The following is a 19,400-nucleotide window of genomic DNA, read 5'->3' on the forward strand; positions in this document are numbered from 1 at the left end:
CGAACTCCGGTCCATTTCTAGCTTCGCCCTGGCCCCAAAATTAAAACCTCCTCGCCATCCTTCGCTCGTCGCACTACCAGCGGCCATGGCTGCTCCTCTTCCCTCGATCCCCCGCGCCCTTTCCTCCCCCCACTCCATTCTCCCTTCTCCCGTCCTCCTCCGCCCCCAAAGCTTACCGCTCCACCGCCGCCAGACCCCGGGCTCCGCCGTCTCCGCCGCCTTTCAGTGGAACCGCAAGCCCCAGCTCGCCGGCGAGACCCCCCGCGTGGTAGTGGTCACCTCCGGCAAGGGAGGCGTCGGCAAGACCACCACCACCGCCAACATCGGCATATCCCTCGCCCGCTTCGGGTTCTACGTCGTCGCCGTCGACGCCGACGCGGGCCTCCGCAACCTCGACCTCCTCCTCGGCCTCGAGAACCGCGTCAACTACACAGCCGTGGAGGTCCTCAACGGCGACTGCCGCCTCGACCAGGCCCTCGTCCGCGACCGCCGCTATCCCTCCCTCGAGCTCCTCTGCATCTCCAAGCCCCGCTCTAAGCTCCCCCTCGGATTCGGTGCCAAGGCCCTCACTTGGGTCGTCGACGCCCTCCGCTCGCGCCCTTCAAGCGCCCCTCAATTCGTCCTAATCGACTGCCCTGCCGGCATCGACGCCGGATTCATCACCGCCATCGCCCCTGCCAATGAGGCCGTGCTCGTGACCACCCCCGACATCACCGCCCTTCGCGACGCCGACAGGGTCACTGGCCTTCTCGAGTGCGATGGCATTCGGGACATCAAGATGATCGTCAACAGGGTCCGCACTGATCTTATAAGAGGGGAAGACATGATGTCGGTGCTCGACGTGCAGGAAATGCTCGGTCTTGCACTGCTTGGGGTCATTCCAGAGGACTCAGAGGTGATTAAGAGCACGAATAGAGGATATCCTCTTGTTCTTAACAAGCCGCCAACGGTGGCTGGGCTGGCATTCGAGCAGGCTGCGTGGAGGCTGGTCGAGCAGGATACCATGACTGCAGTGATGGTCGAGGAGGAGCCCAAGAAAAAGGGCTTCTTTTCCTTCTTTGGAGGGTAAAAGGTTTTAAAGTTTTCAAGGTCTCTATCATTTGGGAGCAAAGGATTCTGGTTCAGGGTTGATTTGAAGCAAGCCACGAGGGATGGTCAGATTGCAGATGTGGTGAGCAAGCATGATAGTGTACAGTTGGTAGGTAGGATGACTGCTTGTCTTTTTTATTTTTTGTGATTCAAGCGGATCTGATTCTTTGTTTGAAATCTAAAATGGTTTGTATTTTGCGCTAAAATTCTCATGCCAATAGTTTTGTGGTTTTAGTTCTTGTTAGAGTCTTTGGTACTTCATTATAATGTAGTGTATATGAGATGATTGAAAAGGATGGTTTTCTGTCCCCGATGTGTTGATTTTATATTTTACTTTTATGACAAACCATACTTGATCTCTCTCTCTCTTATTGATGGAACTGGATCTTCTTATTTATTTCTGAGATTGATGATTTTATTGTTATGGGTTTTTTATGTGGTAAAACCTATCAAATTGAGTATCCTATTGTACCATGTCGACAAAAGCAAGAAGAAGAAGAAGAAGAAGAAGAAGAAAGTGTCCAATTGTAGCATGGAGTTGCATTTCACATCGAATCATCAAAACTTTTCTTCTTTTTGAGTGCATGTGTTCTATTGGTACTAAAGAAACATATATACAAAATGTAATTGGTAAATTTATGTATGCTAAAATGCTTTAATCTTCAACATGCAGCATTGCTTTAGTTGCAGTGCATCATGTATGATAACTTGTTTATATGTTTCCAATTGGAAGAGAAATTCATTTTCTTGATGGTGGTTTGTATGATTTTCCTTTTCATGCGGATTAAGGTATTTAGTTTGTCTCAAGTTTGATTGAAGATTCAAATAAATTGTTACATAGTAATTTCTGCATTCTTAATCTTGAATATTATAATTTGTTTATGTATGAATGTGTCTAGAACAAGGTTCGTTGTCTCCGCACCAGACCCCGTAATGGTGCCATCCTTTTGCAGTATCCATGCGCATTATAGACCGGAACAATAATGTCAATATGGTACGGTAGGGCATTACCGGTATGGTACCAGTATGATACAGTACGCTCTGTGCTAGGTGGCATGGCAAATAGTGGTCTAGAAGCTCTTTTGAAGTAATATATGTCTTATTACTGTTTCTATTGTTTAGTTTATCTGCTAATAATTCCAAAGCCATGTTTTGTGGCTTAAAATTTATGCATTGGCGTACAAACCTAATTGCCATATAAAGAAAAAGTATGATATATGTGACATGTTATAAACTATCTCATTGGGATAAACTTAATGATCCCATAGAGTATGTTAAGCTTTGGTAGTCCATCCTTAAGGTGCAAAGAACCTTTTCCTTCCCTCCGTAACCATTGCACAACCTTGAGATGGTCTAGAACAAGTCTCACATTTGCTTATGCAAGAAAAATAAAGAATATCTTCTATTAAGATTGTGATGAGCAGTGGAGAGAAGGTTTTCTTTTATGCCTTCTGGTTTGTAAGTTTAGCTGGTATATTACCAAGGGTTTGGAGAAGTGGCTGTAGTATAAAAGCAGTCAGGGAACCCTAATCACCTAGCTAGTAAGAGGGCGCTTATGTAGTTTGAGGAGGAGGCGGAGGAGAGCAGGTGGAAGAAGAGGAGATAAGAAGTGGAGAAGGCAGAGGAGGATAGAAGGGAAAAACCTAGGCTCCGATGTCTGCTATTTCTGCTTCTTCTCATTATCTGTAATCCTTCCATAGCCCTGAGATCTCTTCCCTTTTCCCAACTTTGAAGCAAATCAGAGCTTCAACTTTCGATTGAGGAGCTGTTTGAGCAGGATTGAATGCACCTGTTTCACTTGACCCACCTATCCCTCATTCAGGCCTCACTTGACCTACACTATAATCACTTGGCCCTGCCCAATGCACCTTGTCCTGTGCAAGTGGTGCACTTGGCCCAACCCAGATTGCATATGCAGGTTCTGAGGATTATTTCAGGCATCCTAGGCTCCTACAATGCATTTCCATAGCAACTAGAGCATCGCATTTACCCATGAAGACGCATGGAGTACTTTTTCAAATAGTGATTAACAATTCTCATTCAATATTACATCTCTCCCAAAAGCCAAATTGTCACAACATTGACCATTGACTAGTAAGAAGGAAACAAATGAGTGAATATTATGATGACCCTTGAAGGATAATACCATAATATGCTGACTATTAAATCTTTAGAAGCAACTAAGACTGGAACAATAGAAAGATTTCAAAAGTGAAATTTGAAATAATTTCAAGGCGAATGTGTTTTAAGTGCATCAACACCGAGACTTGTGCCCCAAACTAGCTTGTCATGACGCATCTCACCTTGCTTGATTTGCATGCATGTGAAAAGGTTTCTTTTAATCATAAGCCGAAGGATTCAACCTCTGGAATCCTTTATATCTTTATAAGGCTGGATTAGGTGTTTTTTCTCCCTAAGATGATCCAGGGCTAAACACATGAGAAAAGGTTTGAACAAGTATGATCCCTCCAAGAATTACTATTTGAGTTACCTATGGTAGTTTGAACTTGTAGAAGAAACCCGAACCAAAAGTGGTCACTGATGGGAGATAGCTTGTTCATGTTTGCATACTTGTTCAGATACACATAATGACAAATGTTTGTAAGATAACCAATATACATTACTATCAAAACTCCAACAATCTTAGGCAAGTCAATAATTAATTCACAGGGATAGAGCGCCAAATCTCTATTTCACTCTAGAGGGCAGAATTATCACATCCAGGGAAAAGCATTTGCAATGCACGTTGAACTGAACATCTTTCTTTATTGTGGATTGATTTCCATAAATTTTCACATCAACCTAGGTAGATAAATCATCATAAATTTGGCATCAAGAATCAGCAATCTTCTTACAATGAGCATTACTGACTTAGTACCCTAACATTATTTTAAACCATAACGTGCCCTAAACTATCCAAGAATATGTATAAGCTTGTTAAGTCTGCTTAGAGATCAGAAGATAATTTTCATAGTGAAATCCTTTATTTCTAATCTGATGAACTCTATGATGCGAAAAGCTAAGGAACTTAGGTACAAATTAGAAGAAAAACTCTAGCAAAATTCAGGCTTTGAGAAGTGCATGACTTTGACATTAAGGTGACAGAAGAAAAATCTTTGTTACTCAATATGATGAGATTCAACTTGTTGAATAAGAGCTTGATATCCTTTACATTGCCATTTATAAGAGATTCCAATATTGGACTATCAGGAACAGGGTTCCTCCTTGGTTTATGAACTTGATTCTCCCCAATTTGTTGAGTTCGTCCTGCTGCATTGAACTTGTAGATGAATTAACCTGTGATAATTTTGCTTCATGTAACCTTTTTTGGGCTTGGTTTTGTAATTAATGTAGATGGTTTAACTCATAGAATGGTTGTGATGATATTGCTCTTTTAAAACCTGCCTTTCATGATGCAATTAAACTCCTGTAGCTTTGCTCCTTGTGACCCTGATCTTGGAGATGTTTTCACATTCTCGGTCTTGATTTCTGCTGGACGGTGCACGTACAGGAAAAAATAAAAGGAGCAGTCCAACATAGGTTGTGACCACTTCTCATATTCTTTTGTCTTAATCTGTTTCCTAGAACATCTCTTAATGTAAGTGAAAGAGATGGTATAATTCTCATGTCAAACAAGCTACAGCTGCAAAAGCTACCTTTTTTTCCATTTTTGGTTAAAAGATGACAAAGGAAGGATGGAAGAAGAAATAGCTAGTAAGACAAGGCAGTCTAAAATTGTCATGCTGGTTTGTCATCATGTTTCTTTCTGTTCTTGATTAGCTAAAGAGAAGGTTGAAAGGCATTGTTTGTTGTTCAAGAGGAAGTAGTTCGATACTCCTTTTGTCATACACATATGGTTCTTATTAGTGGTATTCATGCATTTAATTATTTGTCAATTGTCATTTTGTTTCAATGTCATTGATGAAGCACCCACATTACAACTATGTTACCAATGCAGCAGGTTGCATTTATCTTGTTTTATAAAGTATTAACAGGGGCAGCAATAGGGATTTAAAAAAATAATTGCAAAGAAGTACATTGGGTTGCATATGTGACAAAGCATGTGGGCTATGCATGCTAGGGAAACTTGAAAGAAAACAAGAGGGTTTTATAATCTTCAGTGATTAGTTTTACATCAAGCTGCTGTGCATTTGAAGGTTACCAAATGATGTGAAGTCAACCATAAATTGGGAGTTGAGAGTAGCAATGCTTATCAGTTGCTTTGCTCTTACCTCTTGCTTTGGTGTTCCTGGTCATCATATGCATGGGCTGACATTAGAAACTCTCATTTCTTATTCCTGCTATTGTTGATCACTAGTTAGTGTTGCAGTACAATCCAATTGCATATCCAGGTAGAGGTGAGATCAATGATTGGCAGCAATTATATATGAGAAAAAGTTAGTTATTCATGAGGCGTCATTTCAGGCGAGCATTCAGAACCTAAGGCCTGATATCTTAGTGACATGATTCTTCGCTATCTTGCTTCCTAGATATTTGGTAATATCTACACTTTCTGAGGTCTACAAATTATTCTCTAACTTTCATCTTTAGCAAAAGTAAAAGCACAAAAAGTAGAATACTGGCTTCATAAAAAGAATGGAAATGTTAAGCCAATGTTCCTTGGTTGTACCGGAGCCTTTCCGTACTTTTGTGAGTTATATATTACAGCAGTCCGGAGATCCGTGGCTCAAGACAGGTTTCAGTCGCTTTAAACTAATATTGGGTCTCTGTATTGGATCGATCCGGATTGCGGTGGTACATGAGATTTCATTAGAGATGGCAAACGGGTTGGATCGGTCGCAAATGAGTTCGATTATAAATAGATTAAATTAAAAAATGATCAATTTAAATCTGATCTATTTATTAAATAAATTAAAAATTTAAATTTAAATTTAATTTATTTATTAAATAGATAATCTGATCTATTTTATTTAATTTATTTATTAAATATATCAAATTAGATTAAATGAGTTAAATAAATTAAACGGATTAAACAAGTTAAATCGATCAAATTAAATGGATCAGAAATAGATTAAATATATTTTAAACAGATTAAACGGATCTTAAATGGGTTAAATAGATTAAATATGTCGAATTAAATGAGTCAGAAATAGATTAAACAGGTTAAATAGATTATCTGATTTAATCTAATTTAAATATTAAATAAGTTAAACGGATTAAACGAATCGTATATCTAAAATTCATATCCGATCAAATTATTAAACAGGTTAAACGGATCGATCTGTTTATGATCTGAATCTATTTAGTCTAAATTCAAATCTGTTTATGATGGGTTGAATACGGATCGAATTGACGGATCGGATCATATTTTACTAGTCTTAGATTTTATAGAAAATTATAGACCCTCAGATTGTTCCTACTTATTTCATGCATATTCCTTATTAAATCATATACAAATTTCTCTAGCCATGATCTAGAGTGATCCAAGAGCAGCACATACAGAATTTCCCACCAACCAACAATTGCTACTGTTGCGGCCAATCGCCTCGTCGCCCGATCGCCGGGAAGCGTGCACCTGCAAAAAGAAGTCCGCACTGACCGGAGGCGGCTCCGATCGGGGATCCTCCGACGGTCAAGTCAGAGAGGTGACTGGACAACAGTGAAATGTAGACGGAGAGCTCTGAGAAAGAGGGAGAGAGAGAGGAGCGAGCCTGCGTATGTGGGAGAGACGGGCGGATCGATCCCTTGCACTGTTGCCTTCCCCGGTATATATATAGTGGAGCACGGTATGGCGCCGTCATTAATGGCGCGGACAAGTGAGGAACTGTCAACTCACTGTGGACTGTCAGAGTCGCCGTGAAAACGTCATGTCGCCGTGTGGCTGTCCAATCACCAGGGTTGACTATGCCCTGTGCGGGATAATGCCCCTAGGTAGCCGTGTCGCATGTCCGTGTCAGAGCTGACAACGTCTGGCGGCTGTACGGTGGTTGGAGGAGCCGACCGACCCAAAGTCGGCAACCAGCTGAGTGGTGTCGGGCCCCTCCATCGGTCGGCGAGCTTCATGTGAGTCGGCCATCAGACCTCTGGGTTCAGTCGGTCGGGATGGATACGCCCGACATACCCCCAGTCGGCGATGGGCCGTTGGACGGCCGGCAGTTAGCCGCTGATGGCATCCGTCAGTCGGTCGCCCCGGCCGACGACCGGTCGGTCTATCGGCCAGTCGGAGTCGTCCGTCGGAGGCGGTCGGGCCGCCAGTCGGTCGGGCCCTCCGGCAGTCGGTCGGTCGGTCAGTGGGTATCCCCCAACAGTTGCCCCCCTCCACTCCTAAGTCGGGTGGTGAGCTGGCCGACGCTTTCATTCGGGTAGCAATCCCGGACGACTGGGAGTGGATTTGTCGCATGTGTAGATCCGACCGTACTGCCGGCTGATCCGATGTCAGACGCCTCATGAATGCTGAGCGATCCGGACATCCAGTCGATGTCAGAAGTCACGTCGGCGTCAGGAGATCAGGCGCCGGACGATACGGCGTCAGACGACCGAATATTCGATGCCGATCGCGGGAGTGTGGGCCGCTGTCAGGCGTCCCATCGGGAACGCGAACCGGTGCGGGCGCATGAATGCGGAGCCGCGCCCTGCATGCCGCGTGTCAAGGTGGTTGGCCGGCGCCCCCTCCGGCATTTAATGAGGGCGGTGCGGTCGTCCCGGGACGGGGCGCGCCGAATCCTCCGCCAACCGACGGGCGCCACGCGTCGCGAATCTGCGGGTCTTCGGTCGGCGCGGAAGCATCTCGGCCGTCGGTCGGCCCTATATATATAGGACCTCCCAGACCCCTGACCCACACTTGCCATTCTACTGGGGAAACTCTGTCCGGGCGATTTCTCAGTCGTCGCGGGCAGAGCTCTTCTTTGCTTCCGGAGGGTCCATCTGGTTCGTGGTCCCCTCTTCTCCTTCTTCTTCCCTTTCTTCTCTTTCTTCTCTTTCTTCTCTTTCTTCTCTTTCGGTTCCTGCATAATGACCAGAAATCCGACCCAGGGAGCTCGGTCGGGGAACCCGACTGACGACTCCCGATCGACTCCGGAAGATGAGGCCTCCTCGCTTTCGGGGCCGAACGTCGATCGGCTTCGGGAGCACTATCGCATCCCGGAGCAGTTTCGGCTCTCCACTCCAGGGGCCGGCGGTCGGGTCAACAACCCTCCGCCTGGCGATCTGGGGCTATACGTTGAAGACCTTCGCGCGGGTCTTCGACTTCCGATTTCGGAGTTCGTCCGGAATCTACTTGATTACTACGGACTCTGTCCGGCACAACTGGCACCGAACTCTGTTCGTTTAATCATTTCCTTCGCGCTGTTGTGTCAGCTCTTGCCGACCAACCCCCGCGTTTCACTCTTCCGGGCATTTTTTGTGCTCCGACCCCACCCTAAGGTCCGAGGGTGGTGGCTCTTCAACCCCCGGAAGGGTCTTGCCTTCATCACCGGTCTTCCATCGTCCATTTATGGGTGGAAGAACTAATTTTTCTTTGTTTCCTCCTCTTCTCCTTGGGGCTTTCCTTCTCGCTGGGGTGTACCCCGAATCGAGGCTAACGACAACAGTCGGGTGGAGGCGGACGACCGGGAGGACTTCCACCGACTGAAGGATATGTCGGTACCGAAGCAGAGGGAGCTTGTTACCGAACAAGCTCTCTATGACGCCGGCTTGAGTCTGGTCCCCCGAATAGGTATCGCCCGATCCCCCGGCTTTTCTTTTTGTTCAGCTTTTGGTCAGCTTTTGGTCCAGCCTTTAACGTTCTTGTCGGTATTGCAGGGACACCACCGAGGATGAGGCCGATGGATGCCGAGATTCGGCAGTTTGCCACGAGGAAGAGGCCAGCGTCGGGGGCCGGCCCTTCGCGCCCTTCAAAGAAACCAACTCCAGCTCCGCCGATCGTCGAGGCGTCGGCGACCGACCAGTCGGAGCCGGTAATAGCCCTCGCGGCTCCGACGGTCCAAGCAGAGGAGAGGCCGACTGAGGAGGCGGCCGAGGGAACATCGGCGGCTTCGCCGGTGCGGGTGGAGCCGGATGATGTTCGGGAAACCGAACATCGTCCTGCGACGTCCATTGGCGCAACGGGGGGCGCCGGGTTGAACTCCAGTGTCCCGTCGCTACCAGTCCCGTCGGTCGGGGCAGCTGATCGGGGGAAAGCCCCGATGGAGCCCGCGGAGGAGGATAGGTCGGGGAGCCGCTCAATGCCTCCCAGCGCATACTACCCCGAGGGTGCGTCGGCGTTGGCCGACCACAACCTTGCGAGGAGGTTGTGCCAAGGGATCCTCCTCCCAGCCGACGTAGAGTCGCTGCGATCTCGGCAGGTGACCGAGATGCTGTCGCGGTTCTACCCGACGATGGTTGAGGTAAGCTTCTCACCACTTTTCCTTCAACTTAGGAATTTTTCTTGTTATGCGATCCTGACGAAGCTTTTTTCCATCGGCAGCTGATCTTCACAATGTCCGAACTGGAGGCCGGGTACCGAAGGTTCGATAACGTTCGGGCAGCCTTCAAGGAGAGGTCGGCGGCGGCCGAGGCTGAGAGGGCAATGTTGGCCGACCAACTTCAGCAGTCGGCCGACCGGGAGGCCAAGTTAGTCGACAAGGTCTCCCGGCTTGGGTCCGAACTCCGGTCGGCCAAGAAGGAGGCCAAGCACAAAGGTCGGGCCGTGCGTCGCCTTCAACGTGAACGGGATGGTGCCACCGCCGAACTCCAAGGGGAACGCGAGCAACTTCGGGTCAGCCTGGAGAAGCTCGCTGAAGCCGAAGAGGAGCTGTCCATCGCCCAGATCGACGCCGAAATGGTAAGGTCGAGGCGGAGTCGGCGAGGCAGGAGCTCGCCCGTGCTGAGGACGAGGCAAGGTCGGCGAGGGAGTCGGCCGATCGGGCGGTGGAGGACTTCCGGTCCTCCGACCAATACCGGGAGGAGATGCTCGAATCGGGCTTCGCCTCATACCGGGTCGGGTTCGAGGACGGTCGGGACGCCGTCCAAGCCTTGTACCCGGAGCTGGACGTCAGCCGCGTCGTCCCGCCGCTAGCCGAGGAGGAAGGAGTCGAAGGAGAAGGAACGGAGGAGATGGCCAACCAGCCGTCGGGAGGCGTCATCGTGGGGAGGAGGCCGTCCCGGAGCAGGTGCCGACCGAAGTTCTTTTGCCGACTGAAGCCCATCCTTCGGCGGCCGACCCAGCGCCGCTTATGGCCGAGACGCCGATCATCCCCGATCCTCCGTGGTCGAAGAGATCGACTAGGACGGATGATCGGCCCTGCCGATATCTTTACTTTTTGTTTTTTGAAAATACATGTAATCGGGCTTCGACCCGACTTTGTAATTTTTTTCATCAATGAATGAAACTTTTTTTTTTCTTCTTGTTTGTAATGCCGATTAGTGCTGCGATGTCGAACTTTAGTCGCTAACTTAAGCAAGTCACTAACCACGTAAGTCGGTAGGACTTCGATAACTTGCGCAGCCCCGAAGGTAGAATGTGTCCCGACTTTAGGTCGGCTTCCGATAGTCGAAGTCGTCAGTCGGGTGCATCTGTTGAGTCGGGGCAGACCGAACCTGGTAAAGGTTCGGTAGTCGGACTTCCACAGATGCGCTTAGTCAGTCGTCGCCGGCGCAGTGTCGGGGGAACGATAGTAAGTCGGGCCCCCATGCTCCTGCGTCGGGTTCTGTGTCTTCCGACAGACGGTAGCAAGCCGAATGTCGTTCAGCCGGCCGTAGGTCGGTCGGTAAGTCGTGGATGCGACTAAGGTCGCGTCGTGTGATAGACGGTGGTAAGCCGAATATCCCTCGACCGGCCTTAGCCTGGTCGGAAGTCGCGACAATAGTCGCGTGGGCTTTTAGCCTTTCTCTGGTCGGGGCCCGATCGACCTGTCGGCCGATGGTTTGGCCCGAAAATTCGACCGTAGAAGGAGTATGGACTCCCGTCGCAACAGATGCATCGGCCTTTGTCAGGGGCGGATGTGTTGCCGAAAGTCGAAGGAGGTAACTCCCGTTTATAAAGTCCGTCGGCCCTTATGAGGGTCCGACGCGTCGTCGAAGGAGCGTTAACTCCCGTCATTGTAGATGCGTTGGTGCCGCAAGAGTCCGACGACGATGAGGTCGTCGGTTTTAGGTGGATGCTAAGTCCACGTCAATACGTCGAGGTTTGACCTTGATGAGCACCGATCACTAGTCGAAGAGTTAAAACTCCGAACTTTCAAACTGGACTTGTATTCCGACTATTGAATTACAAAATTCACTGATAATACAGCTTCAAATTGTCGGCGTTCCAAGTTCGTGGAATGGGCTTCCCCTCAAGGGTCTCCAGCCGATAGGCTCTCGGCCCGAAGGTGTCTGCAACCTTGTAGGGTCCTTCCCAGTTTGGAGCCAGCTTCCCTTGGTCCAAGGGCTTCGACACTTCTGCCTTCCTCAAGACCAGGTCGCCAGGCCTGAAAAGCTTTGGTTTGACCTTGGCGTTGTAGTACCGGGCGACCCTCTGTCGGTATGAAGCCATTCGGATTTGAGCCTCGTCTCGCAGCTCGGGGAGGAGGTCTAGGTCGGCCCTCCGACTCTCGGAGTTGTCTGGCTCTCGGTACTGCTCGACCCTTGAAGATGGTAGGCCAATTTCGAGCGGGATCATCGCCTCTGTCCCGTAGGCCAAACTGAACGGCGACTCCCCGGTCGGGACGCGGGGGGTCGTCCGGTAAGCCCACAGAACGGAGCCCAGCTCGTCGACCCAGAGACCTTTGGCTTCGTTGAGTCGGGTCTTGAGTCCATGGAGCAAGGTCCGGTTGGTCACCTCAACCTCACCGTTGGACTGTGGGTGCCCGACTGAAGTCAATCGGTGCCGGATGTGGAACTTGGCGCAGAAGTCCTTGAAGTCTTGGTTGTCGAATTGCCGTCCGTTGTCGGTGATGATGGTGTGCGGCAATCCGAACCTGAAGATGATGGACTTTTGGATGAAGTCCTCCATCTTCCGCTCGGTGATCTGCGCCAAGGGCTCGGCCTCGACCCACTTCGTGAAGTAGTCGATGGCGACAACGATGAATTTCTTTGGCCCGACGCTGGTGGGAATGGACCGAGAATGTCGACTCCCCACTGGGCGAAGGGCCACGGAGCGACAATGGGAGCGATTTGGCTGGCCGGTTGGTGCTGAATATTGGCATACTTTTGGCATGGCTCGCACCTCCGGACCAACTCTGCCGCATCCTTCTTCATGGTCGGCCAGTAGTAGCCTTGTCGCAGGACCTTGAAGGCTAGGGACTTGCCCCCCAAGTGATTCCCACAAATTCCTTCGTGAACCTCTCGGAGAGCGTAGTCGGCGTCGGTCGGCCCCAAGCACCTGAGCAAAGGGAGGGAAAACGACCTTTTGTAGAGTCGGCCGTCCATGATCACATATTGCGAGGCCGACCAACGGAGTCGCTTGGCCTCCACGGGATCTTCGGGACTGATCCCGTCGGTCAGGTACCGGACGATCGGGTCCATCCAACTTGGTTCGGACGTTAGCTGCTGCACTTCTCGACCCGATCGATGCTCGTTGCTGGAGATTTTCGACGAACGTCCGACCCAAAGAGTCATAGGCCGACGTTGCCAATCTGGAGAGAGCATCGGCGCGGGCATTCTCCGTCCTGGGGATGTGGGAGATCTCGAAATACTCGAGGCGTGCCACGAGGTCCTTCACCTTCTGAAGATACTTGATCATGGTCGGATCTCGCACCTCGAAGTCGCCCTTGACCTGCCCCACGATCAGCTGAGAGTCGGAGAATGCCCGGAGGCTGTCGATGCCCAGCTCCTTCGCCATCCTCAAGCCGGCGAGGAGTGCCTCGTATTCGGCTTGATTGTTGGAGGCCTTGAAATCGAACCGGAGGGCGTATTCGGTGACTACCCCATCCGAATTCGTGAGCAGGAGCCCGGCCCCGCTTCCCTGAGCGTTGGAGGCTCCGTCGATGTGGAGTACCCAGGTGGAGATCGGGTCTGGCTCAGAGACCGCATCTCGTCCCAGGTCTTCAGCTCCCGACCCTTGGTCGGTCGTCGGGCATTCGGCGATAAAGTCGGCCAAGACCTGGGCCTTCAGGGCAGGCCTTGGTCGGTATTGAATGTCGAACTCGCTAAGCTTCATTGCCCACTTAGCGAGTCGTCCAGATGTGTCGGGCCGGCGCAGTACTGCCCTCAGGGGCTGGTTGGTGAGTACCACGATGGCGTGGGCCTGGAAGTACGGTCGAAGCCGTTGCGCGGAGACGGTCAGGGCGAAAATCATCTTTTCCGTCTCCGAGTATCTGGCTTCGGCGTCGTGGAGCACTTTGCTGGTGTAGTAGATGGGCTGGTGAGTTCGGCACTCATTTTTCCGAACGAGCACCGAACTGATCGCCTCGGAAGATGTGGCCAAGTAGAGATACAAGGTCTCCCCGACCTGCGGCTTTACGAGCAGCGGCGGGGAAGCCAGGTACCTTTTCAGGTCTTCAAAGGCCTGCTCGCACTCATCCGACCAAGAGAAACCGTCCGCTTGACGCAGAATCTTGAAGAACGGGAGGCACCTTTCAGCCGACCGGGAAATGAATCGGCTAAGAGCGACGATTCTTCCGTTCAGCTGTTGGACCTCCTTCTTGGTGTTCGGATGACGCATGTCGAGGATTGCCTTTATCTTCTCAGGGTTGGCCTCGATCCCTCTCTGAGAAACGAGGAAACCAAGGAACTTCCCTGAGGTCACCCCGAAAGCGCACTTGGTCGGGTTGAGCTTCATTCGGTGTCGTCGAAGGGTGCAAAAGGTCTCCTCGAGATCCTGAACATGGTCCGGGATCTGCGTGCTCTTTACCAGCATGTCGTCCACGTACACCTCCATGTTACGCCCGATCTGGTCTTTAAAGACCTTATTGACGAGTCGCTGGTAGGTGGCGCCGGCGTTCTTCAATCCGAAGGGCATCACCCGATAACAGTAGAGGCCCTTGGGAGTTACGAACGCGGTGTGCTCCTCGTCTTCAGGCGCCATCCGGATCTGGTTGTACCCGGCGAAGGCATCCATGAAGCTGAGCAGTCGAAATCCGGACGTCGCATCCACCAGCTGGTCGATCTTCGGAAGTGGGAAGCTATCCTTTGGGCAGGCTCTGTTGAGGTCGGTATAGTCGATGCAGATCCTCCACTTCCCGTTGGCTTTCTTGACCATGACGACATTGGCGAGCCAGTCGGGATACGTGGATTCCCGAATGAAGCCTGCTTCGAGTAGCTTGTCCACTTCTTCGTCGATGGCCCTCTGCCTTTCTGGGGCGAAGGACCTTTTCTTCTGCCTCACCGGCTTCATCGTCGGGTCGATGTTGAGTCGGTGAGTTATCGTTTCCGGAGGGATGCCCGACATATCCGCGCTGACCAAGCAAATATGTCGGCATTGGCCGTCAGCAGCTCCGTCAGTCGGCGTCGTTCGGCGTCGGGCAATTGAGACCCGACCCAAACTTTCTGTCGGGACTTTCTCCTATCGGGATCGCCTCGAGCTGCTCGGCGGGCGAACCCCGTTCTTCCTCCTCCCTTTGGTCCAGCTTGTCGATGGTCAGAGGATCCTTCGTCTCGTTGCTTTGAGCGGAGATTTGGAAGCATCGCCGGGCGAGCTGTTGATCTCCGCGCATCTCCCCGACTCCGTTTTTGGTCGGGAATCGAAAAGGAGATGGTACGTCGAGACGATGCCTTGAGGGCGTTCAGTCCGGGTCGCCCAAGTATGGCGTTGTAGGCCGAAGGAACTTGGACGACCGCGAAAGTGAGGAAGACCGTGCTTTGCCGTGGTTCGGTGCCGACCGTCACTGGCAGGGTAATTTCTCCCTCTGTCGTGACGGTGTCTCCGGCAAAGCCGATCAGGGGCACAGGGACCCTCCTAAGTCGGTCAGTTGACAGTCGCATTCGGGAGAAGGTCGAGTAAAACAAAACATTTGTCGAACTTCCATTATCAACAAAAATTCGTTTTACATCATAATTGGCTATTGTCGCCGACACAACAACAGCATCATCGTGAGGGGTTTCGATGCCCCGAACGTCGTCTTCTGTGAAGGTGATTACGTCGTCCGGGCGCGGCCTTTTCGTCGGCTCCCCTCCTGCAGACGTCCCCGGGCCCAGCCGCTTGGAGATCATGTTGATGACTCCGGCCGTCGGCTGGTTAGTCGGCGCCTCTTCAGTCGGCTGGGGGCGTCGATCGGTAATCGGTTGGGTCGGCGGACCCTTCCGAATTTGCCGAGGTACCCCCGGCGGATGAGATTTTCGATCTCATCCTTCAACTGGATGCACCGCTCGGTGTCGTGGCCGTGGCTTCGATGGAACCGGCAGTACTTCCGACGGTCGAGGCCTTTTGCCTTCAGAGGCGGAGGCCGTCGTAGGTATTCCTCTCCCTCGATCTCCATCAGGATCTGCGCACGGGGAGCGGAGAGAGGAGTGTAGGAGTCGTACCTGGGAGCACCGGCCTCGGAGTCTGCTGCCGAGATGGCTTTTGGATTCGTCGGGGCGGTGAGACCCGACTATCGGTCGGGGGCCTGCTTGGTTCGGCGGGCTCCCGACCTTTTCTCCGCTTCTCCTTCGGGCCTCTGGGCTCGGCCAAGCGTCGGTCGGACGCTCCTTCGTCCGCGCGCATATACTTGTATGCGCGCTCCAGTAGTTCGGCATAAGTCCGGGGAGGGTCTTGTCCAGAGAATAAGTGAATCGGGACGCCCTCAAGCCCCGCTTCATGGCTGAGACAGCCATGTCTTCGTTGAGGTCCCGGACCTCGAGCGTGGCCGCATTGAATCGCGCCACGAAGTGTCGGAGTGTCTCGTTTTCCCCCTGCTTGAGGGAGAAAAGGCTGTCCGACGTTCGCGGCGGCTTTCGGCTGGTGCTGAAATGGGCCACGAACGAGTGCTCGAGTTGCCCGAAGGAATGGATACTTCCCGATCGGAGATCGGAGTACCAGGCCCTGCAGCCTTGCGAAGTGTGGCGGGGAAGCCGATGCAAAAAAGAGCGTCGGTTGCCCCTTGAATCGTCATGAGAGCTTTATAGCTCTCGAGGTGGTCGACTGGGTCGGTGGAGCCGTCGTATGGCTCCACGTTCGGCATTTTGAACCGACTGGGAATCGGCTCGTCGAGGACCAGTCGGGAGAGAGGTTGGGCAGTCTGGAAGTCGACGTCGTTCGAAGACTTCTGGCCGTCCATCTGCAACTGGGCGAGTCGACGGTCGATTTCCTCGAACCGTCGCTCGTAGTCGTCCGCTCGTCGATGCTGGGAGACCCCAGGAGTGGAGTCTCCGGAGGATTCCGAGAGGGAGGCCGACGGTGTGCGCGCCGCTTCTCCTTCCTTGCCCGTTCCAATGGGGAGGGAGAGGGCCGCTGGGACCGTCGGTCGTCGCGCCGTGGTCGTCCCTCCTCTTCTCCGTGGGAGCGCTGTTGGGGGCGCTCGCATGGAGGCGACAGGGATCGGCGCGGTCGGCGGCGGCTGCTCCTGGAAGGCATAGGTCGGGCCGCCGGTTGCTGCTGGAGGCTCTTGACTGCGTCGGTCAGTACGGTCATCTGCCGTACGATGGCCGCGATCTGGGCCTCCGCGGTCACTGCAGGGCGCGGAGAGCTAGGCTCCGCCGCCGGTGGGGGCGGGGAGGCCTCTTCCCGACGGGAATAGCGCCTCGCCGACCTAGTGATTCTCGATCGTTGAGCTCTTGTCTTTGTCATGCTGTCCCCTACCTGGCGCGCCAATCTGTTGCGGCCAATCGCCTCGTCGTCCGACCGTCGGGAAGCGTGCACCTGCAAAAACGAGAAGTCCGCACTGACCGGAGGCGACTCCGGCGGGGACCCTCCGACGGTCAAGTCAGAGAGGTGACTGGGCAACAGTGAAATGTAGACAGAGAGCTCTGAGAGAGCGAGAGAAGAGAGCGAGCCTGCGTTTGTGGAAGAGACGGAGCGGATCGATCCCTTGCACTGTTGCCTTCCCCGGTTTATATAGTGGAGCACGTATGGCGCCGTCATTAATGGCGCAGACAAGTGAGGAATTGTCAACTCACTGTAGACTGTCAGAGTCACCGTGAAAATGTCATGTCGCCGTGGGGCTGTCAAATCACCAAGGTTGACAATGCCCTCGGCGGGACAATGCCCCTAGATGGCCGTGCCGCATGCTGCTGTCAGAACTGACAAGGTCTAGCGGCTGTACGGCGATCAGAGGAGTCGACCGATCCTAGGTCGGTGGCCAGCTGTGTGGCGCGGGTGGAGATTCGGACCCCTCCGATGGTCAGCCGGCATGTTGCGAGAGTCGGCCATCAGACTTCCTGGTCGGTCGGCCAGTCGGTCGGTCGGCCGTCGGTCAGTCGGTCGGTCGGTCGGAGTCGGCCAGTCGGTCGATCGGCAGTCGGTCGGTCGGCCGGAGTCGGCCAGTCGGTCGGTCGGCCGGAGTCGGCCAGTCGGTCGGCCAGTCGTCGGTGGCCGGAGTCGGCCAGTCGGTCGGTCGGCCGAAGTCGGCCAGTCGGTCGGTCGGAGTCAGCCAGTCGGTCGGTCGGCCGGTGGGTATCCCCCAACAGGGCAAAACAATATTAGATAGGAGAGAGAGAAAGATGTGACCAGGTAGACCTATGGGTGTGAGAGGTAGAGCCAACAGCTTGTATTCCACATACTTGCCTTTCTTCGTGAGCTAAGTGGAGGTACAGCCAGTCACTCAAAAAATGTGGACCATAATAAAAAATATTTTGAAATAGTATAATTAGGAATTCAGAATTTCAAGTCTGCACCAAGATTTGAGTGTGTTGCGCAATATAGTTGGAAACAAACCTAAGTGTGGTGAATAATTATCATATTTTTTAAAAAATAAAAAAAATATAATATAATTTTGACTTCAATCAACTCCTATTAATGATCAATCAGCTGAGCTGCATATTTTCTCTTGTAGCTTTGAATATTCTCGAAGAAACGTTCTTTTCATCAATTTGACAGTTTATCACAAGTATTTATGTGTGTGTTTTATATACATGTATGTATTCATAAACACAGAGCACAGTTATAGAGTTCAGGTTCTCTCCACCTATTCCCTTTTATCGAGAGAGATGGCTGGAGGGGATAAAAAGGAGGAGCTAACGCTGGAGCAGACGCCTACATGGATTGTGGCAGTGGTTTGTTCCATTATAGTCATCATCTCCCTTGTGGTGGAGAGACTCCTCCATCTTCTTGGCAAGGTATGGATGGTTGTATATTTTTAACTTCAAATACCAATACACCAAATTCTTTTCAACAGTATAGGATTTTTATCTTTTCTTGGTTTGAGAGAAATTTAAGGTCCAGAGAGATGTTGTAGGGAGAACAATAAAAGAAAGTTTCTTTGGCCTTGGATGGAAAAATAACCTTATAGACTTTGTCTCAGACAAGTCTCTGAATGTATGGATATTCTCAAGAGAGAATAAAATTTTGGGGTGGTGCCATGTCTTGTAGATTGTTAAGCTAAATGGTCGGGTATAATGGGTGAAATGGATTGATAAAATGGACATTTTCCTGCCATCTAAATGTCTCTCTTTTTTCTCTGGGAGCTGTGGGTTACAACCTTCCATTTCTTGAATAGTGAAATGAGGAAACACTGGCCAAGGCCTGCAAAACTAGGACAGGGAGATAACCACCTCTCATAGCAACACAAAACAACTAAATAGCCTCATCTTTCCTGGGAAGAATTGAGCATAGTTTCAGTTTTAGCAAAAATTTGAAGTTATCAAAAATTCAAACCAAAAGAAAGTACTCTAGGGCGCTCTTTAGAATACTTATTCAGAGATCACTTTACTGCAGAGATGGACAACAAATCAAATATATTCAATTGATGAAAGATTTTTATAAGATTTTTTTTTTTTTGGATGACATATGATAGAAATATCATGGACAGGCCTAGGAGGGGAGGGATGTTGACCAGTTTGACCCAAGTACTTTTTTTTTTTTTTTTTTTTTTTTTTTTTGAGTGCAAAGGAGGAAGCAATAGCCTCCCCCTGCAGTTGACCCAAGTTGTTGGCTAAAATACTTATTGTCTCTTTAAAAGTTTTTAAGATATATGTGAGCTATGATTAATGATATAAATCGGCCTCATATACACCCCAGTATTTGACCTTTTGATGCTAGTGCTCTGCGTGATAGTTAGCATCTTTCTCTTGTTATTATTTTTTTTAAAAAAGATAATTGCACAATTAATGAGGTTGTAGTCATGAGAGCAATTTATTTATTTATTTATTTATTTAAAACCCAGCCTCTATCTGTGTGTCAATCTTTCTGACCTAATCTAGATCAAAGCTTGAAACTTCAAACAGACTGAATCGAAAACTTGTGAAGCTGAGATAGTGAGTAATGAGAGCAGAAAATAAGGAAAAACGGTTCAAAATAGAGGAAAAGAGATGAATAA

At 50.6% G+C, this 19,400-nt stretch overlaps 1 protein-coding gene across 1 annotated transcript; it reads left to right on the top strand.

Moving 5' to 3' along the window:
* The first annotated feature begins 55 nt into the window (after positions 1 to 55).
* On the top strand, positions 56 to 1,451 carry LOC105059526 (septum site-determining protein minD homolog, chloroplastic). Its single transcript, XM_010942853.3, has one exon. It carries the CDS (start codon positions 86 to 88, stop codon positions 1,067 to 1,069), a length of 984 nt encoding a protein of 327 aa, XP_010941155.1. The 5' UTR covers positions 56 to 85; the 3' UTR covers positions 1,070 to 1,451.
* Positions 1,452 to 19,400: the final 17,949 nt, after the last annotated feature.

Source organism: Elaeis guineensis, chromosome 16, assembly GCF_000442705.2.
Source record: "Elaeis guineensis isolate ETL-2024a chromosome 16, EG11, whole genome shotgun sequence".
Lineage (NCBI taxonomy): Eukaryota > Viridiplantae > Streptophyta > Magnoliopsida > Arecales > Arecaceae > Elaeis > Elaeis guineensis.

What these genes read in the sequence shown, in the direction of transcription:
- LOC105059526 (XM_010942853.3), top strand. Translation starts at nt 86, where the DNA reads ATGGCTGCTCCTCTTCCCTCGATCCCCCGCGCCCTTTCCTCCCCCCAC.